At 39.2% G+C, this 27,845-nt stretch overlaps 1 protein-coding gene across 3 annotated transcripts in view; it reads right to left on the bottom strand.

Moving 5' to 3' along the window:
- Positions 1–27,845, bottom strand: part of TPST1 (tyrosylprotein sulfotransferase 1) — a 117,409-nt gene that overhangs the window by 60,738 nt on the left and 28,826 nt on the right. For all 3 annotated transcript variants that reach the window (XM_051992035.1, XM_051992033.1, XM_051992034.1), the window contains one exon: positions 2,002–2,941. In XM_051992035.1, coding sequence (XP_051847995.1) covers positions 2,002–2,840 — 839 coding nt within the window. In that variant the 5' untranslated portion in view covers positions 2,841–2,941. The remainder of the gene's footprint in view (positions 1–2,001; positions 2,942–27,845) is intronic.

Below are 27,845 nucleotides of genomic sequence, written 5' to 3'. Positions count from 1 at the left end.
AGGTTCGAAAGAAATAGAAAACCTCCGTCTTTCCTAACTGAGATTCTGTGATGCTGTCTTTCCCTTAGTGGAGTTCCTGTTCTCCCCATCTCACAAAGGAGCATTGTAGATGCTCACTAAATACAATGACTCAAATTGAAGGCCAAGGCATTTTCCTTCTGCTTTCTGAAATTCAACTGGAGTATGTTTCTTACTTCTGCGATAGAAAAACAGTTTCTACATCTAGATTTTACATAAAGATGATTTTATATCTCCTCCATGGAGAAAACTTGTCCTCTGAGCTGGGCAACCCAGCCCAGGGCTGAAAACCAGACATAGCAAATCAGATTTCTACTACTTTGTTAGAAAAATACCAAATGCTTAGATTTGCCCTAAAGGCAAGGACCCTGGAGAGGGAAATCTCCTTGGCCTGACAATTAACACCTAGATCCATTCAACTGATGATTTCTAGCTATTTCTAATAATCAATAATTCAAAGCTAGCAGTAAACAGTCTTTGAGATGTTCCTTTGAGATGAGCAACCTTAGCAATATTTTCCAGACATTTAAAAACTGAAATTTAGCAACTGCCAATCATTTTCTTGAAAGACACTGAAAATGGCTAGAGACACAATTTCCATTTTTAAAATTGCTTCTATTCTTGTGGACTTGACCTAGGGAAGCTTAAGTCACTATAACTGATTATGTGAGCCAGCCAAGAAGCCTTTGATGGTGACCACTTCATTGAGAAAAGAAGCAAAATTTCAAGGATTCTAAGAGGATTTAAAGTCTAAGCAGCTTTTTCTAGTGGAGAAAAAACTTCTGAAATCTGGGGCTGTCTTCTTTAAAAAGGAATCTCAAGCCTTTCAAAGAACCAGCACCAGAGGATACTATATCTTTGCAGCGATGCTTCCAAAGAGACCTCTTGGTATGGAAAAAAGAACAGGACTGGAAGGCAAGAGACCAGGGTTCTAGTGACAACTTGGCCAAAGTGTGTGACTGGACTTCTGCTTTCTCCCCAGGGAGAGAAATGACTGCTAATAACCAATGGTTTAGGGAGATTCAGAATTGCCCCCATTTTCTAAAGTCCCAACTTCTAAAAATTCAGTCTCCTGAAGGATATTACTGATAATGAGATTGAACTTTCTTGTCCAGACTCCACTGAGATGGAGTAGCCATTGAGTTTTACCCAGACTTGAGTAAGGAATAAATTCTTTAAAAAGAGTGCCCAAGACTGGGCAAACTTAGAAATGGATGACACAATCAAAATTCAGGTCCAGCTCCCTCCTTATCATAATATTCCTTCTCTTATTAACTGTTAACCAATCAGGGCTGATTCCCACTTCAGGGAACACCTACTCTTTGAAGGCATATAAAACTATGAGGTCATAGGCCATGATTGTCTTTGGTCTAAGAGAGATGGCTAAATGACCATTCTTTATTAATAAGTGTTAGTCTCATTAATATAATAATTAAATTACCCTACCTATCTCACTCTGCTATCATGAGGACCAAACAAAATAATGTACATAAGGCACTTTGTGAACCTTAAGGTGCTGAACAGATGTCAGATTTAATTATTATTGTTGTTGTTGTTGTTGTTGTTGTTACTACCATTAGGAAAATGACAGCTGGGCCTTTTAACAACACTCTCTGACACAAACATAAAGGAATAATTAAGTGTCCACCATGAGCAGTGAGCATAACAATAAGCAGCCCCAGAACTATGCTATTATTTCACACAAAACCCTTTACCTACATAATCTCACTGGATCTTCACCCTAACCCAGTGAGGGGGACATGGGCCATAGGTATTATTTGCCTAATTACTACAGTTGCGGTAATTGAAGCCCAAAGAGACCGGTTGGAGATAGTAGAGCTGTAAAGTGTATTGGGGCTGTAAAGTGTATTTGGGCTGGGGGGGGTGTTCATAAGCAGGCTCCAGGGGATGCTGCCCTTTGTTTTCCGGCAGGGGCTCTCAGATCCCCTCCCGCCCTGGGGCCCAGCACCCCATCCCACTCACTTAGACAGGGACACGCCCCCCGCCTTCCCGATCATCTCCTCATGGTGCAGGACTGAGTAGTTCCACGGGATGTGGAGGAACTTTAAGAGCGTTCTCATCCAGCGCTCCGGATGCAGGACCAGCTGTTCATAGTGGACTAACATACATCGTTTGTAGCCGACTTCCATACACTGGTTATACATGGTCTCTATGGCCCGGTTCCACTTGGTTAAACAGTCCCGGTAGCTGTTAAGGTCAAAGCCAGCGATGGTGACTTTTCGGGAAATCATGGAATGCACCGATGCACGCCCGTCTCGAACCATGAGAAGAAATTTGGCATTGGGGAACAGCCTGGCCAGGTAAGTTAATGATTTGAGGGCAAAGGGGTCTTTGTTGCACAGATAAGGGGCCGGCTCCCCGTGCTTCACAATGATCTCCAGTAAGAAGGCCTGCATGGCCGAGTCCAACACCTCGTCCGTGACGCCGGCCTCGTCCAGCCGGATCTTCTCTTTGCTGGACCGGGACCACATCTGCTTGAGGGCCAGGATTCGGGGGATGACCCTGGTCTCCTCTCCACAGCGGATGTCAGGGTGGGCATCCAGCATGGCCCGCATGAGGGTGGTTCCGCTCCGAGGCACGCCCCCGATAAAGATTAAGGGCATGTCCTTGTGGTAGGTGACGGTCTTGTTGGCCTGAAGGCCACTTCTGGAGGTAGCCCTGATGCTCTCCACTCTGATGGGCTGGCTGCGCTCCTCTATTCGGTGATGGCACTCCATGGCGTGCTGCCCCAGGTAAAACACAGTCACCGAGCTGATCACCAGACACGCCAGTAACAAATTCTGCTTCAGTTTTCCCACCATCTTGAAGCTATGATGGTATTACTCGATGGATCTTTCACTCAAAATGATTTTTAGATAACGTCCGGGCCATGGAGACTCTAATTTGTGAAGATGATCAACATCTGTTAGGAAAGAAACAGAGAAAAAAATCAATTTTACCCACCCAGAATAAACATGTATCAATGAATCACCACTGAGCACTTATTAAGTACCAACTGTGTGCCAAATACTATGCCAAGTACTGGTACATTTGTCCCAAGTGTGACTTCAGGTAGAGAAGGACTGAGACAGTGGTGAATGTTATGATATTCTTGGCTCTGCATACAAATGCACCAAACTTTTGTAAAAATGGAGTGACTTGCCATAATCAGAAGCTGTTTTAGTATGACAGATTAGATACATGCAGACATATATGTGTATGTTATATATAAGGGTTCATTTGGACCTTGCTCTATTTTTCATGAAGGCTTCCCCTCTATCTTGTCTTCCTGGGAAGGTGTGCTATGCTTTGTTCACAGCAGAAGCAATTTGCTCATATGCTGTTATAGGGTACCATATATACTCGAGTATAAGCCGACCCAAATATAAGCTAAGGCCCCTAATTTTAACCCAAAAATCTGGGAAAACTTATTATATCATAACACAGAGTCATTACATACACATAGAGACCCACAAACACATCAATGGCCTTGTAAAAGCTCAGCTAATCGCTTAAAGTACCCAACTAGATGAATTAAATACAAATGAGGAAACACAGATTCTTCACCAAATGCTGTGGACGCTATGACATAAGTAGCTATCTAATGTCCTGAGGAAACAAAACTGAGTAGTCAAGTTGGAAAGGCCTTGAAGGGCTAACAAGTCTAGTACCATTATTTCAGAGATGAGAAAACTGAGGTTCAGAGGTTGCCCAGGGTCATACAGCACTAAATAACACATTTGGAGTTCTAACGAAGGTCTGCTGACTCCAAATATGTCCTTTTTTCCAATGACACCAAGGAAAAATCACTTTTATTACTTTTGAAAAATACAAAAAAAAAAAAATCTAAGCTTCTATATCCCTAAACTAGGGGTGGGAGAAAGTATTTTTTATCTAGTTACTGGCCCTTGTGGTTTACAACACAAAGAGGAACAACAATAATGTTTAAAAGCTCCCACTATGGGACACTAATATATTATTGGTGGAACTGTGAACACATCCAGCCATTCTGGAGAGTGATTTGAAACTATGCTCAAAAAGTTATCAAACTGTGCATACCCTTTGATCCAGCCGTGTTTCTACTGGGCTTATACCCCAAAGAGATACTAAAGAAGGGAAAGGGACCTGCATGTGTCAAAATGTTTGTGGCAGCCCTGTTTGTAGTGACCAGAAACTGGAAATTGAGTAAATGCTCATCAATTGGAGAATGGGTGAATAAATTTGTGGTATATGAATAGTATGGAATATTATTGTTTGGTAAGAAATGACCAGCAGGATGATTTCAGAAAGACCTGGAGAGACTTATATGAACTGATACTGAGTGAAATGAGCAGGACGAGGAGATTCTTATATACTTCAACAACAATACTGTATGATGATCAATTCTGATGTAACTGGCCATCCTCAGCAATGAGATGAACCAAATTAGTTCCAATGGAGCAGTAATGAACTGAACCAGCTACATCCAGCAAAAGAATTCTGGGAGATGACTAAGAACCATTACATAGAATTCCCAATCCCTATATTTTTGTCTGCCTACATTTTTGATTTTCTTCACAGGCAAATAGTACACTATTTCAAAGTCCAATTCTATTTGTACAGCAAAATAACTGTTAGGACATGTATTTAATGTATACTTTATTTATACAGGACATGTATTTAATTTATACTTTAACATATTTAACATGTATTGGTCAATCTGCCATCTGGGGGGAGGGGATGAGGGGGAAGGAGAGGAAAAATTGGAACAAAAGGTTTGGCAATTGTCAATGCTGTAAAATTACCCATGCATATAACTTGTAAATAAAAAGCTATTTAAAAAAAAAGCTCTCACTATGTGTCTGGTCTATGTTGAGCACTTTATAAATATTATTTCATCTGATCTTCACAACAACTCTGGGAAGTAGGGGCTCTCATTAGCTTCATTTTACAGATATGCCAACTGAGGCAAAAAGAGACTTGTCCAGGTGACACAGCTAGTAAGTGTCCAAAGCTGGATTTGCACTTAGTTTTTCCTGATTTCAGATTCTTGCAGAAGCAAGATATTAGCTGGGAGTTAAGGAAAACAAAGAGGAAGAGGTGGCGAGCTTTCCACCAGATGTCCAGTAAAAATGCCCAGAATCAGGACGTGAAGATTCTTTTTTCCTTTTGAAAAGAACAGCAAGACCAGGGTCACAGGGCCATATGGCAAGGGGAAGGAAATGATACTAAGAAGGTAGAAAGGGCCCTCTGTGGGAAAGGCTTTCTAAGACTAACAGAGAATTTTCTATTGATCCTGCAGGTAATGGAAGAACAAAGAAGTTAAGATTTCCTGCACAGAATATAATCTAAAAATATCACTTTAAAACAGTATCCATCCGACAATTCTCTATAACTTGAAAAAAAATTATCTTGAAAATGTACAACAGAGAATGATACTTCTTAGGCCTCCAGGGGATCTTAGAAATCTTCTCATTCCACCTCTTCCTTTTACAGCCAAGGAAACTGATAGCTGGCAATGGTGGGAGATTTGCCCAAAAATAACATAGAACCTTTACTCAATTGTCAATCAGAATTTGGGAGAACTTACAATGTGCCAGGTACTAGTCTAAGCACACTAAGACAGAGATTCTCCACCTGGCAAAGGTGGGGGAGAAGGGTGGAGGTACAAAAAGTTTAGAAGTAAATAAATATAGTTATATATAAAGAAGAGGCATTAACAACTTGGGGCATCAGGGCTGGCCTCTTGGAGGAAGTGGCACTTGAACTGAGCCTTAAAAGGATCTACGAGTTCCAAGAGGTAAAGGGGACCAAAGAGATCCGGCAGGATCATCTCTACAAAGACATGGCTGGAAAGATGTGGGAAAGAGTATACAGGTAATGGCAAGAAGAGCAATCTGGCTGTAATGTCAAGGGTATATGAGGGGGAATAACATGGAAGCAGCTTAGAAACATGGCCTAGAACCTGGGTGGGAAAGGCTTTAACTGTCAAACAAAGAAATTTGTAATTTAGCCTACAGGCAACCCCACAAGGATGTAAGAACCTTCCTGAGCAGAGGAGTGATATAGTTAGACCCAAATTCTGAGAATATTGATTTGTTGACTCTGTGGAAGATGGGAAAGAGGGAAAGACTGCCTTCTGGGAGCCCAATGACGAGGCATAATGAAGGAGACACATAATAAAGGCCTGGTCTTCTTCGGAGACTTGGATCATGAGTAAAAATCAGGGAAAGGATTTCAGATATAGGCAAAAATAGAATCTTATAAGACCTGACAAGTGAATAAAGATGGGGAGTGAAACCTAGTAGACTAAAAGAAGGTTATATTCCTAAAGAAATAGGTAAATTAAGAAGGGACAAAAATTAACGAGTTCTATTTCAGATAGATTGCAGTTGATATTCCTATAGGAGATCCAGGTAGAAATGTCCAACAAATAGCTAGAAGTACATATTTAGTAGAGAGCTCATGTGAGGTCTGGATATGGACATCTGGAAGTCATCCACATATATATTACAGTTAAATTCATAAGAGCTGATGAGATCACTGAGAGAGTGCAGAGAAAGAGAGAGCAAGAATGACAAACCAGCAAAGAAGGATCTGTCTGACAAGTAGGAAATCAAATAGGACAAAACAGAAATGAGAAAGTATCCAGAAGAAGGGGCTCTGAATTGCGGCAAATGATATGTATGGTCAAAAAGGATGAGGACAAAGGGGAGACCATTGGATGTAGCCATAAAAAGATCACTGATGCTCTTGGAGAAAGAGCACTTTCAGATGAGCAGAAAGGATGGAAGCCAGAGTGAAATGGGTTGAAAAATCAGTAGAAGGGAGAAAAGTGAAGGTGACAAGTAGAGGAGCTGTGTTGTCAGGATAACTTCAGGAGATCAACAGCCAACCCCCAGCCCTCTCTCACTCTTTCGCTCTCTGAGATCCATAAGGTACATTTTCAAACATGCATTTTTTTTAATAGAGAAGGAAACTGAGGCTGAGAAATGTCCAGTGATTTGACTGGGATCACATAGGTAGTTTGGGGCTAGATTCAAATTCAGGTCTTCCTGAATTTGAAATTCCTGAAAAGTGAAGAACTTTTAAAGATGGAAAAGATAAGGGCATGTTTGAAAGCAGTAGGAAAAAGAAACAGTTAAAAAACAGAGAAGGAGAGGGGATAGTAGAAGAAGCAAGCTCCTAGAGAAGCATAGCCAGGAGGGGCTGGGATCAGGGGCACAAAGAGAAGGGGTAACTTGTCCAAGATAGGAGACAAAAGATACGGAAGCTGGAATGATTCCAAATGTGGAAACAGAAGAGAGGGAGCTGCCCTGGGTGGCCTATTTGTTTTCAGGGGAGTATGAGTCTAGGCGCTTTGCTGAAAGGAAGGGGAAGAGGGTGGGTATGTATGGCATGAAGGGGGAAGAAGGTTTGGAACAGAATCTATGGGAACATGATTGAGAGGCAACCAGTGTAGAGTAACAGAATTGGCTCACAGTAGGGAGGGCCAGCTGAGATTAAGGAACAAAGTCTCCATAGACCCAGTCGGAACAACTGCGGTACTTGATCTATTAGTGTTCTGCAGTTCTACAGCAAAAGCAGTGAGAACAGATGGGGGAATAACCAAGGAGTTGGGTTGTCTGACTACTGACAATGATCCAAGCAGATATATTGTGCACCATCTTGATTAGGGGGAGGACAGTGTCCGACTGAATTGATAAACTAAAGGATCAAAATTCTGAAAGTAAGGGAGGCCACAACAAAGGTGATGGCCTGGAAGGTGTGAGAATAGGTTCAGGAGGGATAAACCCTGGGGAGGGGAAGACCAAGAGATGAAAGTTAGATGAAGAAATATCAGAATTACATTCTGATGGCAGAGAGGCAATGAGATACAGGAGATGAACATACCTGTGTTTGATTGAGAAACTTGCTAAACTGAGAAGCAAGAGGGGTCAAGGACAGGGCTCTTAACACACAGTAAGTGCTTAATAAATGCTTGCTAACCAACCGACATCCACAGATTTAAATCTACTCTTGTGGACAATAAAGTGACACTACTATGTTAAAACAGCTTTCTTCATCTCAAAAAGCCTAGTCTGCCATGACTGAAGTAATCGATGGTAACAATAAACACGGCTTTGACTTTGGATCACTTTATCATTCTCAGACTATATCTTAACTTGAAAGGGTCACCTTTACATTCCATTCAGAATACCTGAGGGAAAATGGCTGAGCACCATTCACACTCCCTTCCACAATAAATTTAGACAAGGAAGCTTTTGAGTAACAAGACATCAGTTTTAGCTCTATCGCCAATCTCCACTGGACAATACATGATAGGAAGACCTGTCTGTGGCAGTGCACTCCATTACGGCTCAGTCTATTTGTGCACTGAGGTAAAGGGCATTCAGAGACAGGGCTTTCCATTCACAGATTGCAGGCCATTTCCTTCTCTTTTTAAAATACTTTATTGATTTTTTTTATATTGCTGTCACTTACCAATTAACTTCCCCTTTTACTGCCTTCCCCATAGATCCTCCCTTGTGGCCAAGTAAACAGAAGCTCGTTGCTCATCTAACCACCCTTTTTTTTCTCTTAAGAAGGAGCATATAAGGAACAGTATAAAGTAAAAGTGAGTCCCGTGTGCATACTGCGTTAAGTGGAAGAAGCTTAAAAGCAGGTTTGGATTTATTTTTCTGTCCCTGGGTGTTAGGGTGAAGAAAGAGAATTGCTGTTGTCCATTGTTCTGAACAAGCAGGCGATCTCACATCTTTTGCATATGACAAAGATCATCACCAGGCTGGCAATGGAAAACTTGGCTTTACTCTGTGTACAAGAGAATGGATCACTTTCCCTTTGATTCCTACAGCCTACAGACCTTGTAACCGAGCACTTTGTGACGCATTATGCTTGCACTGTGCAATCCTGGGTTAGATACAGCTCTTGTATCTCTACCTGGATGCTAAGTGCTTTGGGCAAATGATCCTGTCTCATTCTCCTGTTCTGAAGAGGAAAGAGCCCTGAAATTGGAAAGAGGAGGCCAGATTTTGAGTCTGAGGCTTTGTAAGTCAATGTCACTCTGGAAAGGAAGTTTGACAGAACTTAAATATTTATAGACTGATTTCATAAAACTCTGTTCTAAGATAACAATTGCCCTTCAACTTTTAAGAGCCTGTGAATTTATGTGTGGGTACACCCCCTGCCAAGGTACACTGTGTGTAAGTGCAATGGCCTCAGGAGTGAAGTCCTTGACTCCCTGGAGAGCTAGGGCATGATCCCAATGGGTGCATGACCAATCAGAGGGTAGGGAGACAAGTCACTGTAGTTAACCATGGAGCTTGTCTCTAATACGATCATACTTTGTCCATTCAAATCAATATTCCCTGCCTCCATCAGCTTCAGTAGCTGTGAAAGTTTCCTTCTTCTGACTAAGGCACTGATTTGTCAGGGCAGTTGCAAACTAACTTTTGTTGCATCAATTACACACATGCCATTGGGGAAAAAATCACTTTTCCTAACATAAATGCGCGTACACACACACACACACACACACACCAGTTTACCCACCAAGAAAAAACTGCAGTTAGAAGTGCCTGATTAAGAATGTTTGAAGACCACTGATTTAGTAGACTTTCAAGAGTTGCTGTAACTGAAAATTTACCAGCCAGTGGACAACCTGCTGATATGCCTCAACAAACTTATCTGTATTGGCAGATTGATGGCAGGCATACAGGCAATTCCTGAGTCCAAACCTAAGCTTTTCCTATAAGCAGGACCTTGCCAGCATACATATTCTGCTATCACACCCTGGAGAAGCCAGGCTCACTTCCATGAGGCATCATAACAGGACTGAATGGAGGATGAGGGTCTTTATGCTTTTAAAAGGAGTTAAAGAGATGTGCTCCTCCTAAAAATAATCTTAAATATCTTAAAGCTTCATTATGGCTGATAATTAATGAGTAATTATTACAGAAGGATCCTGGATTTAAAATAGGATTCATCTTTAGGATCTTTAAATGGGATCTCTGATAGAAGTTTTATAGATCATGAATTTCTTGGCTGAACATCTTGTAATCAAAGAACCAAAAATAAATTGCTATAAAATATGATGTGGGATCAATGCATTCTGAAGACTGACCAGCTCTCAAACAATCTTCATCTGGCACCTAGAGAGATGCCATGTCTGTATCTCAAAAGTGGCCACGTCCCTCAGGTATGGGTGATCTCAGAAGGTAACTGATTTCCCCTCCACCCCCACTCTCACCCCTCGGGGATCAAGAGGAGTCTGGACAAACACAGAGATGCTGCAAAGGGCATTCTCAGACCACCATAGGTTGGACTCCATGACCACTGAAGTCTCTCCTGATCTTGGGATTCTGAGACTTTATAGAAAATATCCAGAACTATTTCTGAAAAATAAATCCTGAAAATTAGCTCTATTTTTCTTCTTTGGTAAAAGTATAAACTTTTCACATGAATCTTATTCTTCTCTCAATTGAAGGGACTTAGAGACTTTGACCAGTGAAGCTAGGGTACATTTACATCACTGAGTAGGCAAACACCAGATGCAGAAATGGAATCAAATTGTTAGTAAAGCCAGAATAAGTCAATATCCACAAAGGTGTTTGATAATCTTCCCCAAACAAGTCCCGGTTACCTTGGAGGCACTTTCTGACCCTGCTCAGGAAAAACCGAGTGACAATGGCTGGCAAGCAACTAACTCATTTGGCCTGCAGACTTCTTTGATTTTTCTTCTATTGCCAAAAATAAAATTGAGCAAGCACTCCAATATGTGCATATTTATGTATTTATAAATTACATATACATATGCTCCTATATGAACAATTGTAAAAATTATAAAACATAAACGTAGATATTTTAAAAGGATGAGATAAAGATGAAATAATGTTAAGAGTCAATAGGAAGTCACTTGGAAGAGGAGGGAAATGATTAAACCTATGTTTTAGGAAGGGAAAAATCATTTTGATAGCTGTATGGAGGCTGTAGCAAAGAAAGCAAAGGTCCAGGTTAGAGAGACCAACTGGATGATTATTACAATGGTCCAGGGAAAAGGACTGATGAAGAACTGAAGTAGGGTAGAGACTGGATGAGTGGAGAGAAGAGGCTAGATGTGGAAGAGGTAGAATAGACCAAGTTTGGTGAGCAAGGGACATAAGAAAAAATGGACCAAGAGGTTAGGAAAATCTGGTCAGCTGGAAGAGTGGTGGTACCTTAGACAATAATAGGGAGGGAGTGTTGGAAAATGGGAGTGGAGGAAAGAGTTGAAAAAAAAAGATGATCTAAGATATAAAGAGTGATATTATAAGCAAATTAGAAGAACATAGGATTGTTTACCTCTCAGATCTGTGTACAGGGAAGATATTGTGGCCAAAGAAAAGCTAGAATTCCTCATTGAACACAACATGGATAATTTTGATTATATTAAGTCAAAGTGTTCTGTACAAACAAAACTAATGAAGACAAAATTAGAAGGGAAGCAATAAACTGGGAAGACATTTTTTACATTCAAAGGTACTGATAAAGATCTAATTTCTAAAATATAGAGAGAATTGACTCTTTATAAGAATTAGAGCCATTCTCCAATTGATAAATGATCAAAGGATATGAACAGATAATTTTCAGATGAAGAAAATAAAATCATTTTTAGTCATATGAAAAGGTGCTCTAAATCACTACTGATCAGAGAAATGAAAATTAAGACAACTTTGAAGTACCACTACACACCTCTCAGACTGGCTAAGATGACAGGAAAAGATAATCATGAATACTGGAAGGGATGTAGGCTAATACATTATTGGTGGAATTGTGAACTGATCCAACCATTCTGGAGAGCAATTTGGAATTATGCCAGAAGGACTATCAAAGTGTGCACACCTTTTGATCCACTTAAGTGGCTTAGAGATGAACCTCAATCAAAGTGTACATAAAATGAATACCACATGATACACACAGTATACTTATACATCATTACAAGTTGGGGATGACCACTAAGCCACTTTATGTAGCAAGATGACTGAGAGGTGAACAGGAATGACCACTCAATTAATAAATTGGATCTTATGGGGCACTCAGTGCTGAAATGAGAGAGCATAGTGGGATGAGCCAGTAGTTCAGTTCAATGGATAACAATAAATATAGCAATATGATGATTTTACTGTTCAGTGGTATTCTTCACTCATGTGATGACAAGCAATGCCAGATTTGAAAGTCATGAGAAATATGATTTTATTTATAAAATTGCTTGAAATAATGTATTTACCAAGATGAGTTGCCATGTCTAAGAAACTGTTAAATAGGTGGATACAATTACAAACACTTTAAATAGAGAACATAACATTTATACCTTTGTGCTAATTTACTATTATGATGCAGCTATTCATAAAATCACATTCTGAAAACTTGGAAGAATAATGTCAACTCGATTTTCTTAATCTCTGGGTCACCTAGTTCTATAAACCGATTTTGAAATAACGAGAATATATCCACTTAAACTGTATCCATATGTGGATATGTCTCGTTTTTAAAATATATGTGGCTGCTGCCATCATCATCATCATCATGGTGTTATTTGTTCTGAGAAAAAACATTTTGTAAGACATAAAGCACTATACATATACATGAGACCAATTTAATGAAGATAGGAAACGGTGATGTTAATGAATTAGGGCAACAAACATCCAGTCAAATTCACAAATAGTGAGGGTCTACATGGCTCAGCAGATAAGAGCTCCAGGTCTAAAATAAGGAAGACCCAACTCTGGCCTCAGACATTTATTAGTTGTGTGACCCTGTTTGCAAGTCACTTCACCCTGTTTGCCTCAGGTTCCTCACCTGTAAAATGAGCTAGAGAAGGAAATGGCCAACCACTCTAGGATCTCTGCCAAGAAAACGCCCAATGGGGTCACCAAGAGTGGGAGTGACTGAAACCCCCGAACAACAACAAACATGATGTACAAAGCACTGGGCTGCAATCACTATTCCCCCCCCTCCCCCAAGCTCCTAATAAATACCTTAAGAACTCTGTACATTTGGCTCTTTGTAACCAGGTTCTCTTTTGGTATTTTTCACTTGTGAATCTCAAAGAAGTGACTCACATCATATCCTATGAAAAGAACTTCTGGAGGTTGTGTGTGTGTGTGTGTGTGTGTGTGTGTGTGTGTATACATATATATACAATAAATATGAATATATTAACAGGATATATATATATATCCTGTTAATCCTGGATGCTGATGACTGTGGGTACCAGCTCTGTATACACATAGGCTCTTCGTTATGAGCACAGAATAAAGAAGAAGAGCTTTCTAAATCTGTTTCTTGGTATTTTTCATGGCATTTGTTAACAATGTAGCATTCTTTTCTTTTTAAAAAATTTATGAGAAAATGAAAACCATTGATATGGGAAGCTGCTATTTCTATCAAAATTATAACAGCCCATTTCTGACATTTGGAGAAGATAATCTTGTTTCTCTTTGTACTCCTGCTGTGAAAGAGATGTCTTATTAAATATACAAATGACTGACTCAAACCAAAAACTCAATGTTGAATACATGCAGGGTGTAATTCAAAAAAGTAAAAGATTTTGAGCTAAACTCACAGAACTACAGAATCTCAGAGCTAGGAAGGAGTTAGTCAAACCTAAATACAAACAGGAATCCCCTTGACTGCCCAGCACACAGTCACTGAACCTTTGTTTAAAGGGTTCCAGAGTGAAAGCCTTGACCTGCCAAGTTACCTTGTTCCACCTTGGGACTCTTATAGATAGCAATTTTTCCTTCATGTCAAATTTGCTTTTTCACAACTTCCATCCATTGATTCTGTTTCTGTTATGTGGGGCCAAACCAAACAAGTTTAATTCCTTTTCCATGAGACAACATGATACTCTAAATGTGGTCTAACAAGGGAACTATCACAAGAACAGAATGTTAACCTCTCAATCACATCTCAATCACCATCCAGGAGCTTAACAACACAGTTTAATGTCAGCTGGGAAGTGGGAAGAGAAAAAATGCTTGATAATTGGAAAAATGAAATTTAATTAAGAAAGAAAAACAAAGTTGGTGGGAAGAGGCCCCTGGGCAGATCCCATCTTTGCTTTCATATAGGACAGTTTTGTGTTTTTCAATGGAAATGACAACTGAGATATCGTTTAGTGTGAAGAAATGCTCTCTCTTACAGAGGCAAAGGGAGAGTTGTTGATCACAGATAACTGTTGAGCCATCTAAGAGTCTTTGTGAAATGGAAAGAAGGTGAGGTTCTTTCTTAGGAGAACTATCTTAAATGTCACTTTATGAGGAACTTAGTAGTGTGGAATATTTGGGGAAAGATTGTTTTTTGTGTTTATTGAAGAAAAGACTAAAAGAAAGGACTAATATTATAGACAAATAGAGACTTTAAGAGAATTTAATCATCATCTATAGCAAGTCAATTATCTACTGACGTTCTGAGGTGACTGGCAGTGACATTGGTCCTAGCCAAAACACTATAAATATCTTTATGTTGATTATCAATTATGTTTTATTAATTATATATCCAAGAATTTTAATATTTAATTAGAGAGAAGAATAATCACCAATGGGAAAAGAGATTTCTCTAGTTCATTAATTAATATTTAATGAATTGGAGTGTGGTACAGCCTTAAGTTAATTAACTTTGCATCTGCTGCCCTCCCTGATTCTAATTCCATGGAATAAGATGATGTCCCTTCCCCAGACAGGACAATCATCATTTAGAAAGCTACCAACATGCTGCTAACTCAAGTCTTGACTGATTCCTGCCTCCTACCGACCTCCTCTGCCTTCTCATTGGAGATCTGGAGGATGGAACACCAAACTCCTCTCAAAGTCTTCCTAGACTCAGCTTATTCTACTTTGCATTTGCAGCCCAGTCTGGTTTTAACTCCACAGCACAAGGTGCTCATGCTCTGGGAACCCCCTTGTGTCATCTCCCTCCTGCCTTCCTGCCTCCTTTTGTGCATTATCTCCTCTTTAGATTATAAATTACTTGAGGAAAAAAATTATATATGTATGTGTGTGTATACACACACACACACACACACACACATATAGAAAGAAAGAAAGAGAAATCCTTCAGGGCAAGAACTGTCTTTTTATCACTTGTAACTCTAATATTTAGTACAGTGCCTGGCATATAGCAGGTGCTTAATATTGTAGTGGACAATGGAAAGATATCATAAATTTATTAATGAAAAAGTCCTTGCTTTCTTTTTGTACATTTTGTGTGTGTGTGTGTGTGCGCGCGCGCGCGCGTGCATGTGTGGTGTGTGTGCGTGTGGCGTGTTTTTGTTTGTTTGTTTTACAATCTGTATTAGTTGAAAAGTACCCTGTGCATCCACAGAAGTCTCCTTAGATAATACTCCTTTTTCTTCCTCAAGAGAGTTATCTTCCTTTCTACCTTCAAATTTCCCTCTTAAGAATACTCTATTGCTCCTCAGCTGATTTCTCCAGCAGAATTTTTGTCCAAGGAATCCAATTTATCCTTTCTAAGAACCATATAAAATCTGCTATCCTGAAATCTAAGCTATATTTCAGGTTATATCTGGCTTTCCTTTTCTCAATAACAAATCTTAAGAGGGAATTTTTACTTTATCCTCACATTTCCCTATTACCTCTCTACTTTCCAATTCTCTCTTGCTGGTGAAAATTGGCTACAGAAGGAAGTTTCCTTTGCTGTCTACTCCATTTTTTTAAAAGTATGAGCTTATTAAGCTAATAAAGAAATGTTTTATTGCTCTGGTTGGGATAGAAAAACAACTCTGGTAGATGTCGAGGCATTTGAAATTCCGCATCACTACGGTAGCACACCTCCATGCTCAGGCATGTGATCTGTTTTCAAATCCCATAGTTCTTCTCTCCATCCAAGAAGTCTGCAGTAAACTCCAATGAAAATATTGCTTCTGTTTCTGCCTACATTCCTCTTCATCCAAATACTTTAAACTATGTTTCTCTTCTCCAATTCTTGGATTTCCTCACATGAACTCATCTTCTTAACAATGTTACCCTGTTCCCTTCAAACCCTCCTGCCCTTAACACACACAATTCTCATCTATCTTACTCCTTTTAAACAATATATATTCTTTTCAGAGTTATCTTTCCATATGAATCTCATCACATCATGTCCCTTGAATATCTACATTTTGCTCTGTGCATTAGGTTATCTAGCATACCTTGTTTAAAACTCACACTTTGTACCATGTGTGTGCAGATGTGTGAAGCCATGGGTTGTGCTGCTAGTTCTTTCCATGGAATTATTTCTCCCATGAATCTGTGGGTGTTTCTACTAGTGTTCTTCAAATGCTGTAGCTTTTCTATGTCATATCTAGTTTGGGAGATATATGTAGGCAATTTTCTCTCTTTCCCATCTTTTTTAGTTTAGAGTCCCTTTCATCAAATTTCAGATACTCTAGGCAAATTACATTCTTACCAGTCTTTATTAAGTTTACTCTGCCCTTAGACAAAAATTGGGTTCTGCCATCTTGATCAGATTGAATACAAGCCTACTTAGCCTACTAGATTTAGCTTAATCCCAGGCCATTCTTCATATTCCCATTCTAAACACTAGATTTTCTACATCTTGCTCTGGACACAATAATCAAATCAATAGGACAGAATGAAAGAAACAAACGTTTATTAAGCACCTTCTACATACCTAGCACTATGCTAAGCATTTCACAAATATTATTTCACTTGACTTTCACAACAACCCTGGGAAGTAAGTGGTATTATATCCATTTTACAGATGAGAAAAGCAAAGCAGACGGACTTGCCCAAGATCACACAACTAGTCAGTTCTTGAGGCTGGATCTGAAGTCATCTCTTCCTGAGTCCATGTCCAGTGCTCCAGCCATTGAACCATCTATTGCTTCTAGAGAAGGTATGTGATTGACCACCTTATGGATCCACTCAGAATCTCTGAAACTCCCCTGGACAAATTCTCTTCTTGGCTGCCTCCCCCCATATGTGTTGTCTTTCCCTCTTAAGCTGTAAGTTCCTTGAGAGGAGGAAGTGTCTCACTTTTTGTTCTCATTCCCATACCTGGCACAATTCCTAGCACACATGAGCTTTCACCCATTTGTTCCATTTAAGCTACGATCCAGAAACCTAAGCCTTGTTCTCAGATATCACCTTCTAAACCAGCTGTTCAGTCTCTTCTGAAGCCCTTGCCTTGATCACCAACAGTGATTGTGGTCTGAAGTTTCCTACCCAAGACTTTGTGATCTTTAACAGTGCTTTTACTGTAGCAGTATCATGTGTGCCCACACGAATAACCAGAAGTTGAGAGTGGTAAGTTAACTAGTTTTTAACTCGGGAGGGCACATAAACATCCCGGGAAGCTAGCAGATCTCTCTATTATTGTTATCAACAAAGAACTGTTTCAGAACCTCTCAGGAGGAACTCACCAACCACTGCCCTGAGTCTCTTCCAATCTCCAACCATAACTGAAGGACTTTTCACTTTGGAGGATCTTTGGACCGATCCTCATCAGCATTCCTTGGAGAATCAACAACAATTTTTTTCCTCCAAGGGCACAGCTTTTCCCCACTGCCCTCTCTCCAACCCCAATGAGAAGCGTCTCCTATCTGTCTCTTGGGTCCAAATGTTCAGTGGCTCTTGGTTGTTATTATGCTATCACCTTATCTCCTAGTCAAGGCCAGGAATCCACTTTGTTTCTTCTGATCCTTCTTTGTTTTAGCACTGAAACCCTCCTAGTTTGTTTAAGTGTGTACTTCAAGAACCCTTCATGTTCCCTGGAAATTTGCAAAATAGAGAAGGATTCCCTGAATCCCTTTACCTATTCTTCTCTAAGAGGGAGATTATCCCCCATTTTAGAGGTCATTTGGTCATGGAAGAAATATAAACATTACTTACTCTATGTGGATTGCTGTAAAATTCACCACTCTCCTTGAAAGTGGGAGCCTCAGTTTTTTGTGGTCCTTATTAGCAGATTCCCAGGAGAAATTTTATGACACATTTCCTATGAAAATTTTCCTTTTTTTCTTTTAAAATTTTTAATCTAAATTTCTTTTTAGTTCCAAATTCTCTCCCTCCCTTCTCCCTTTCCCTTCCCCATTGAGAAAATAAGAAAAATAAAATCCAATACAAAAATGTATCTTCTGGAGGTTTTCAACTATGGGACTTCTGTCCCTGTCCTCACTTCATTAACAGACTGACAACCGTACTCAAGCTTTTCCCTTGTTCAACTAACTACCCACTTCCCTTGTATTATCAGTATATTCCTCCCTTCAGCTAGAATTCTTTTCCTTTAGCTCAAACCATCCCCTTTCTCCAACTCAAATCTTCCTTTTTCTTCTTCTCCCTTAGATCTAACCTTCTCTTTTTCCTCCTCCTTCAACTTCTCAAATCCTTCAACATTTCCTTTACCCAGAATCAGTTTAACCCCAAACCCACTCAGTCTCCTTCACAATTCCATTTCCTTCTTCAGCTTAAGTTCTTCTGCTCATTCTTCTTTCCCAGACTCCATGATGTCTAAGGTCCTTCACATTTCTAACTTTCCTTTATTGTTAAATGCTGTTTGTCAAATTCAGAATAATAAAAAATAAAATTAATTTTAAATTCTTTTTATGATTCAACAATTTATTGCACCATAGTTTTGTTTCCTCTTTTTAAAAAATGACAAAAAATAAGTACTTTAATGCAAGAAAGCCTTGGAAAGAACATCAGTGAGGATCTGTTTCACCAGGTAACTGCTGTCCATCTAGAAGAAGAGTAATTAACTTTGTTCTCATGCTTTTCTCCTTATCCCTCCATTTTTCCTTTAGCAATACACTACATCTATAATTCATTTCCCTCTCAATCCTGTGTAGAGAAGGGAGAGTGCAGACGAAAGTAGGGAAGGGTGTTTTGGAAGGGAGGTACAGAAATGTTATATCTTCATTTCAGAATCCAGCCTTTGGAATTCTTTTCTGAAGTTTTTCTCTTAGCCCTAAGGCAATTGTACTTTTCTTTTTCTTAAGTTGCTCCAAGGATTTTACTGTTAAATACTGTAACTAATTCAAGTTTTCCAAAGTGTCATTTCCTGAGTATCTCCTCCCCCAACAGAACAATGTTCTATGTGCAGATAAAAAAAAAATCTGAAATATACAACCCTACATAAGCTCTGAACTAACTAGTGTTCACTTATTCATTCTAATACTGAATACCTACTTATTGTGGCCAGATACTATCTCTAACTTAAAGCACAATTCTTCCTTGGAATGGGACTAAGGAGGCCAAGAAAGGTTTTAATTATAAGCTAGCACGCTTTTTTCCACACTAAAACATCCTCAATATAGCCACAGTCAAAGACACAAACAATACCAGGATGAACAAGAATCATATCACTATAAGCATCTTTCTTCTAAAGACATTGAAACAAATTCTAGAAGAAGCATGCAAAGTTTTATATGAACTGATGCAAAGTTAAGTTATAAGAACCAGAAAAACAACATCCAAAAGGACTACAACAACATAAATAAATGGAAAGAACCGCTATATGGAGTCAAGTGTTCTATCAATTATTGATACAAAAATTATTGATGTTGGCCCCAAAAAAGAGATATGAGAACATATTTCCTTCTCTATGCAGAGGTGGGGGACAATGAGTGAGGAATGTTGAATATATTATTAGATTTGATGATGGATTGGTTTGTTTTGCTAAATTGTCTTTTTTTCCCCCTCTTCCTTTTTTATTCTTTGTTAAAAGGAATCGTTTATAGGTTTGGGGGAACAGATATTTTGGGAAATTAAAGTGCATATAAAAAACAAAGGGCTCATTATTATTTTTTAAATTAAATCTAGTCAAAATTCCTTAAAAAATGAACTCTATAGGACATGGTAATTATTTTGCCAGAATTTTATTTAAATTTATTGACAGAAATAACATTCTTAGCCTATAGCATGCAGCCAGAAACAATGATGATAGCCAGACTTCTGCTTCTCTTGTTTGACCACCATATTTTGAGCTCAGACCCATAATGAGAAGGATCTTAGAAATCATCAGTTTCCTTATTTCATGCTTAAGAAAAACAAGTTCCAGAGAGATGAAGTGCTTTGTGCAATCACACGGCTGGCAGAACCATGACATGAACTCATGCTTTCTTACAAGTCAGGTACTGCCTTTTTGGGGGGCATGAGATTTCAGTGGTCAGAGTATTAAAGAAAGAAGGGAAAAGGGGAATTCAATGGTAATTGCTTCTTGGAAATATGACAAAAGGAGAATAAATAATTCAGCTGTAGCACAGAGCAACTGCCTCTCTCCCTTTTACCAAGCAAAGGCATGCTGTCTCTTCCATTACAGTGTGGGCTCCTTGAGAGAACAAACTTGAGTTTCATTTCTTTTCTTTTCTTTTTTGGCCTTTCTTTGTAACTCCAGAGCTTAGCAGTGCACCAGGAACACAGTAAATGCTTAATAAATGCTAATTGGCAGATTAAAAAATAAGGTAAAGTTTTTTTTCACTCTGTAGAGTTAACTATTAAGCACTCAAAGGCCAGAGAGAGCATAGTCATACAGGATAATTTAATGTATAAAATTTTATAATTAAAGCAATGACAAAGAATTTTTTCCTACAGAGCATCTGGAGACATGAGAATAGTTTTTAGCTCTGTTATACAGAAAGCTTTGAGTAACAGTATCCATTGTAATGATGGTTGTTTTGAAGTTTACAGAGTGCTTTCTTGCCTCATAATGATCCTGTGTGGTGAGTTGTACAACCTTCATTATTCTCATTTTACAGATGAGGAAACAAGCATAGAGAGGTGAAAGCAGATGCTTGTAGCACACAAGTAGTAAAGAGCAGAAATGAAATCTGAGTCTTGCTCCTCTGCCTCCAGATCTAGGATATCTAGTCCAATTCCCTCATCAGGAACCTGTAGCCCAGAGAGGTGAAAGGATTTGATCATATTTACATAGGCATTAAAAAGCAAAGGTAGAGGAGATTTGTGGTTAAGAGAACACTTAAACAACTAAAAAGTGCCATGGGAGTATAAATTTTTTTTATTCACTAATGTTTGCTCACTTAAAAGAAAACCTTCCCTAACAACACTCACAAATCTGAGTGAATTTGCCACCTCCTACGGGAAACCTCCTTTCCAGTTGCTAGTTTAGTATCTTCAAAAATTGCTTTATATCTACTTTGTATGCATTTTGTGTTTAATTTTCCTTCCTAATTTTGGAAAGGACAGAAAAAATTTGGATTTTGTGGGGTTTTGGTTTTGGGATTTTTTAATTTGAAGCAGCTATCATACAGATACTTAATAAATGCTTTGTTGTTTCTCTTGTGGATGCATGTGGATGCAGGCCTCTTTGCCCAGAAAGAAGAAGGGAATGGTCACTAGAGTGACTGATGAATATCCATGAGGACAGGCCCAAAAGAATTCTACTAACCCCTGGCTTTAGATTTATTTGAATTACCCATAATCAGTGTGTTCCCAAAAGGATGAGGATTTGCTCATCTGACATTGGGAGCATTCAGTTTTCTCATTATAAGATCTTACAGCCCCCTGATATTTCTGGACCCACAGAGAACTTAAGTCAACTTGGCTGCCTGAGATTTAACCACATACATATTTAGCTTCACTTCCCTGAATGAGACCATGTAGGCCCAAGGAGGCTGGAGTATGAGATATACATGTCTTCTTCGATGTATGCAACTACGTGGTTTGTATACTATTCAATAAACCCTCTTGTAAGCTCAAGGCAGGCCTGGCTTTGTCTATGGGGCCTTGAAATCCCACATCTAATATACCTACATGACACTGAGCAATTCTACTTGCCCTCACTAACCCTTAAGTGTGAAAACTCTTCTCCACTGACAAATTACCAAGTATCAAACCTCCTTTTGATTCAACTATTCTGTTTTTAACTTCTAACAAAACCAACTTTTTCCTTTCTCAAAGTCACAGAGCAACCCGCAGTAAATTAAGACCCCTTCTCTGGCAGCTCTCAAATCTAAATCTCATCTCCACAAGCCAAGATATTAAATTGCAAAATGGAAGACAGAGCCAGTACTGGAGAGGCTAAAAGTGACAGTGCTGAATAATTATTCTGCAAAGGATGGTTTTTGAAATAACTCAGCAGCTGAAAGACTTATTCTATCTTTCTATGCCTAAAGAACTTTTCAAATTTGGGTCCCCAGACCATGCACACCAAATTTTGAATTTAAAACTTAAAGAAAACAGTACTGGTGAATTCTTTTACTTTTTTGTAACAAAGCCAGGGAGAAAGGGAAGGAGGGAAGGAAGGCGGGGGAGAAAGAGAGAGAGAGAGAGAGAGAGAGAGAGAGAGAGAGAGAGAGAGAGAGAGAGAGAGAGAGAAAAGAAGAAGAAGAAGAAGAAGAAGGTGAAGGAGGAGGAGGAGGAGGAGGAAGAGGAGGAAGGGAGGGAGAGGAGGAGGAAGGGAGGGAGAGAAGGAGGGAGAGAGGGAGAGAAGGAGGGAAAGAGGGAGGGAGGGAGGGAGAGAGAGAGGAGATTTAAGCTGATACCCAGAGTCTCTATCTACCCTCTACCTTACATGTCTGCTGTTCTGTAGGTAGTAGCACGTGGGAAAACTAATAAATCATGCTGGGGAGTCAGAGACTTCAGGAATTCAAAATAAGATAGGATTTTTTTTTTTCTCCTTTCAGAGCACTTGTTAAGACAACAGCCCAATCTGGAATGCTAACTTTGGCTGCCCTTGCAAAGGGGAAAGAATGTTTTAAGGCCATTCTTTGATTCTAAGTATAATACTTTTTGCCCTTTACCAGTGGTGTTTCCCTTACTATGCATATAAAAGATCACACACACACACACACACACACACACACACACACACACCCCAATCAATATGAGTTTTTTTTTTTAAGAGTGGGGAGGGAACTCTGAACCTGTGATCTCATTGCTATGAGAATCACCCAGTGTGGAAATTCCTTCCACTGATGTAGATGAGAGCAATTTATCGGCAACATATTGTCTCAGAGCATTGCCCTATGGTTTTAGAGAGGTTAAATGCCCAATCAGTATATGTCAGAAAGACCTGGACGCCAGCTTTTCCCAAGCCCAACGTTAAGTCCCTTTATCTACTAGCTAATCGGCTACTCAAAAACAAATAATCTCCAATTAGGAGAATTAAAATGCTGTGTTTGGAGAGCTTCTTAAGCGTGGGAAGCAGTTTACAACCCTTTAAAGTCCAAGTGTAGCTTTCCTACAATGTCTTACATTCTACTTGTGGTCAAATGCTCTCAAGGGCAGCATTTCAAAGATGAGAACAATTGGAGATGTTAGTGATGAGATTGGGTTAGAAGGTTAGTGGGAAGTTGTTTTAACAAAGTCTTGTGGGAAAAGGTAGGGAATAGCCACATGATAGAACAAGGAAACAGGAACTCAGTTTCTAATTTTAATACAAGGGGGCAGAAAAAGTAGTTCAAAGCTAAGAGAAAAAGAAATACAGGCTCTCTAAGGCTTCTGCCAGAGCTGATATTCTGAAAACAGTAAGGGGGAAAGGTTGCTGAGAGTATAAAAGGATCCGGGTGGCTTCGGGTCATGTTTCAACCAGAGAAAGGCTTCAAGATCTACAGCTGGAAATCCCTTTCTCAGAAAAACAAGCAACTCAATGTAATAATATCCTGAGAGGAGCACCATGGAAAGAACTGGAAGAGTTGGGAAAGGCAGAACAAGTGAAATTCAGAAAACTGGATTTCCTAGAAGAGGGAGCTTACTCAAAAGAGCTCAGCAGTGAGGGGTTCTGGGGCAGTGAAAGTATCAGATGAGGTTGTCTGAGGATCCATTTAGTGGTAGATGGCAAGGAGCTAGGAAACATAATGTATTTCTTAAAAGCAAACTAGTCTTCCCTCCTCCCCTCTCTTTTATAAAGAAATAAGACAATTAAAAGCCTTTAATATAGAAGCTAGCCAAACAAAATCACTTAAGCTTATAAAAGAAAAATGCAGTTGGAATTCACTTGCTCCAAGTAAGATCTGATTTCATTTTAGATAATTACATGGTGATGATTCCGTCAGCATGTACCATTTGTGTTTGAGGTTGCATAATACACGTTCTAGGAGGAATGGCAATAATCACTAACATCCACACATAGAGAAATCACCCTAAAACACAAAAGCTTTTTGCAGGAATTTGGTTCTCTCCATATTCAGAATAAAAATTTAACATCCTACATAAATGACACCATTTCTGGTAAAATGTTCATCTTAAATGCTCATATCTCAGATGACAAATTAACCTACTCTTAACAAAAAAAAAAAGTAGTAATAACCACCTTAGGAACAAAGAGTCATTTGAAGACCCATGTCACAAAAACAAAGGAATTACTTCTTTGAAATCTTCTGTATGCATAGAGCACTAATGACAAAATGTTCACAGAGCTAGAGCTAATGACAAAGGGATAATGAGCATTCTACATGCTTCAGATTAATGGTTCATCTGGAGTGAATAACGAATGTGAGTGCCATGACTCTCTTGTCACATTTTTGGCCGCAGCTAAGGAAGGTTATTTACACCTATCCTGTCCTGCCTTTTTGTCAGCATTTGGTAAAAATAGGCATTAAGAAAAGTCTTATTTACTGACCCAGCTGCAGGGACTCAGTTGACTCTCATGGTAACTTGTCATTTTCACTTTCTATCATGATCAAACCCTGTCCACCCCAACTATCAAGTGTAGCCAACTGCTAAGACTAAGCCAACAGTGATGAAATCAAGAATTACAGACTGTTAGTGCTGGACAGGACTTCTGGCACCATTTGGTACAATCATCTCATTTTGGAGAGAAGGAAACTTAATGGCCACAGAGAAGAGAGACCTGTCCAATGTTGCACAGCTAGGGAGAGGCAGGAACTGGACCGGAACCCTGATGTCCTGACTCCCAGGGCAACGGCTGTGAAAAGAAATGTGTACCATTGGTTTCTTCTGGTAATTTTCCTACAAAATCCCTTGGTGTAAATAGACATTAAAAGTAGACATGACTCGCTGGTCCAGTTGTAATGATTCAGAGATTCCTGATTTCTCTACTGTAGCACAGGAAGTGTCAGGTTAAGAAATCAGCATCTTTAAATTTATGATTTCTGTACAGTTACTAAATGGTCGAAGGCCTTGTGGCACCTACTTCGGTAGTGCACAGTTACTCAGGTAGAACTGCTGCAATTTCACAATATGTGTTCTTGAAAAGTAAACCATCGGTGAATTTTGACATCATCAGGCATTTATTAAGCACTTGCTACCAATAAGGAATTAGGAAGCACTTACATGTGCTAAGGTCTATGCTAATCAACGGAGATACAAAAGTGAAAACAAAGTCCCTGTCCTCAGGGAGCTAACACTAATAGTAGAGACAAGCCCACGTGGATGTGGATATATACAAGATACATCCATGGCAACCTTAGATGGCAAGGTGGGAAACATTAAAGATCTAGGCCCCTTATTTCACCAATAACGAAAATGAGCCCAAATATATTAAAAGACTTGCTCGAGTTAAAACAAAGCTGTATTCCAAAACCAATGTTCTTATGATAACACATTGACTCTAATTTGCCCAAGAGGACAGACCTAGGTAATGATGAATGGCAAATTTAAATTCCAGACCCCCACACCAACCTTGAGTTGTTCTTCATACTTTTGTTTGTTGGATGTATCCCTTTTTTATTGCAAACAATGTCCAAGACTTACATGAACTGATGCTAATGAAATGAGCAGAACCAAGAGATCATTATACACACCAACAACAACATTATATGATGATCTATTCTGATGGACATGGCTCTTTTCAATAATGAGATGATCAGGCCAGTACCAATGATCTTGTGATGAAAAGAGCCATCTGCACTCAGAGAGAGAACTATGGGAACTGAGTGTGGATCACAGCATGGTATTTTCATTCTTTCTGTTATTTGCTTGCATTTTGTTTTCTTTCTTATTTTTTCCCTTTTTGATCTGATTTTTCTTGTGCAGCATATTTGTGGAAATATATATATAGAAGCATTGCACATGTTTAACATACATTAGATTACTTGCCAACTAGGAGAGGGGATGAGGGAAAGGCAGGGGGAAATTTTGGAACACAAGGTTTTATAGGGTGAATGTTGAAAATTATCCATGTTTTTAAAAAAAAAAATGTCCCTCTAGTTCAATTGCTTAGTGAGCTGGGTTTCCATACATCTACATAGAATGGAAGAGGGAAAGGGAAGTAAATTCCAGGTTTAGCCCTCAGGAGTCAAGTCAGGCAGAATGCAAGGGGGCTGGAAGGTGCTCAGGATCACACAAGAATGAGGGGGGAATCTTCACAGACACTTTATATATTCTGGATGCTTTGAGAACAAGAGAAGTAGAAGAGAAATCAAGCACCTCACAAAGAAGAGCACAAGAATCAGCAAGGTACTTGCACTCCTCCAGAGGTCTTAGCCACCTTTGCTTCAGTTTGGGGAGCCTACTTTTAGGTATCTAAGGATGTTTCTTAAATTTACTTCTAATTTCTTCCCCAGTAGGCTGCTTCTTCATTCTATCTACCCCAACTCCTTCAATGAGCCCCACTTACAGCAATGTCTCCTCCCTCAGAACTCCTATGACTCTTCTTTGTCTATACCTTTCATTTATTATTTAATCATCTGTTGCCCTATAGCATCTCTTCTACTGTTGTCTTGTATGATTTTTTTTTTTGCTTTGATGGTTGGTCAGTCATTTCAGTCTGTCTGACACTCTGTGACCCCATTTGGGGTTTTCTTGCTGTTACCTTCTCCAGCTCATTTTACATATGGGGAAACTGAGGCCCACAGGGCTAACTGATTTGCCCAGATTCACATAGCTAGTAAATGTCTGAGACCATATTTGAATGCAAGAAGATGAGTTTTGTGATTCTAGGGCTCTTCCTCCCTGTGATGACTGGAAGCTCCCCAAGAGTAGAGACATATCTAATGTCTTTGTGTTCCCCATATCGACAAACAGACAAAGGCTCATTATGACTATGTCTTTAACCATATGATTCCAATGTAACAAAACCTGGATCACTTTCTATCATTTTCAGTACAGTGGGGCTTTTCTTTTTGTCCTTTCATAGCAGGTGCTAACAAGGAGTACCAAGACCTGTTTGAAATCGGGCCTTTGCTGATCTGAGCCAAAGTACAGAGAGTTCTAGGGAGTTCAAGTCAGTTGCCTTTTATTTTTACCCTTAGAACAAAAAAAGGGGGGAAAAGAGTGGAGGAAGGGAGGCCTGGTACACTGTGATAAACATATCTACAAGGCATGCCAGAAATTTCACTATTAATAGGACTTTCCAGGCAGCCAGATCAAACCAATTGCCAAGAAAAAAAGCACTGAAGAGTTTGCTTATATTACTCTATTAAATGTTACAACTATATCTTTAAGAGGAAAAAGATTATTGGATTAAAACATCATTGGTTCAAAGGTAGTGAAAAGTAAGCCACTTATATTTAGATATAATATATTAAAAATTACATTTTATGTAATGTATCAAATTACAAATTACCTAACCATTTCACACCAATAGACCCAAAGGGGCTTTATTTTTCAGCTCTGCTTTTTAGGCTTTTTTGCTTCTGGTTTTGCATCACTCAAAATCTATTTCTTTAACAACCCAAAAGATCCCGAATAGAGACAGGAAGGCCTGTTAGGAAGTTATTATAACAGTCTGGGCAGGTAGAAATGAGTGTCTGTAATAGTATGGTTGCAGTGGGAATAAAGAAGACAACAAATGTGAAAGATGTAGATCTTAAAAGATGGAATCACAAGAGACTTGGCGATTGATTGGATAAGAAGTAAGGGAGAAGGAATACTCAAAGATAACTTCAGGGAAAAAAAGGAAAGGAAAGGAGAAAAAGGAAAAAA

The sequence above is a fragment of the Antechinus flavipes genome, chromosome 4 (assembly GCF_016432865.1).
Source record: "Antechinus flavipes isolate AdamAnt ecotype Samford, QLD, Australia chromosome 4, AdamAnt_v2, whole genome shotgun sequence".
In the NCBI taxonomy this organism is placed as follows: Eukaryota; Metazoa; Chordata; class Mammalia; order Dasyuromorphia; family Dasyuridae; genus Antechinus; species Antechinus flavipes.
The sequence above is the reverse complement of the archived record's forward strand: the minus strand, read 5'-3'. Positions and strand labels throughout refer to the sequence as shown.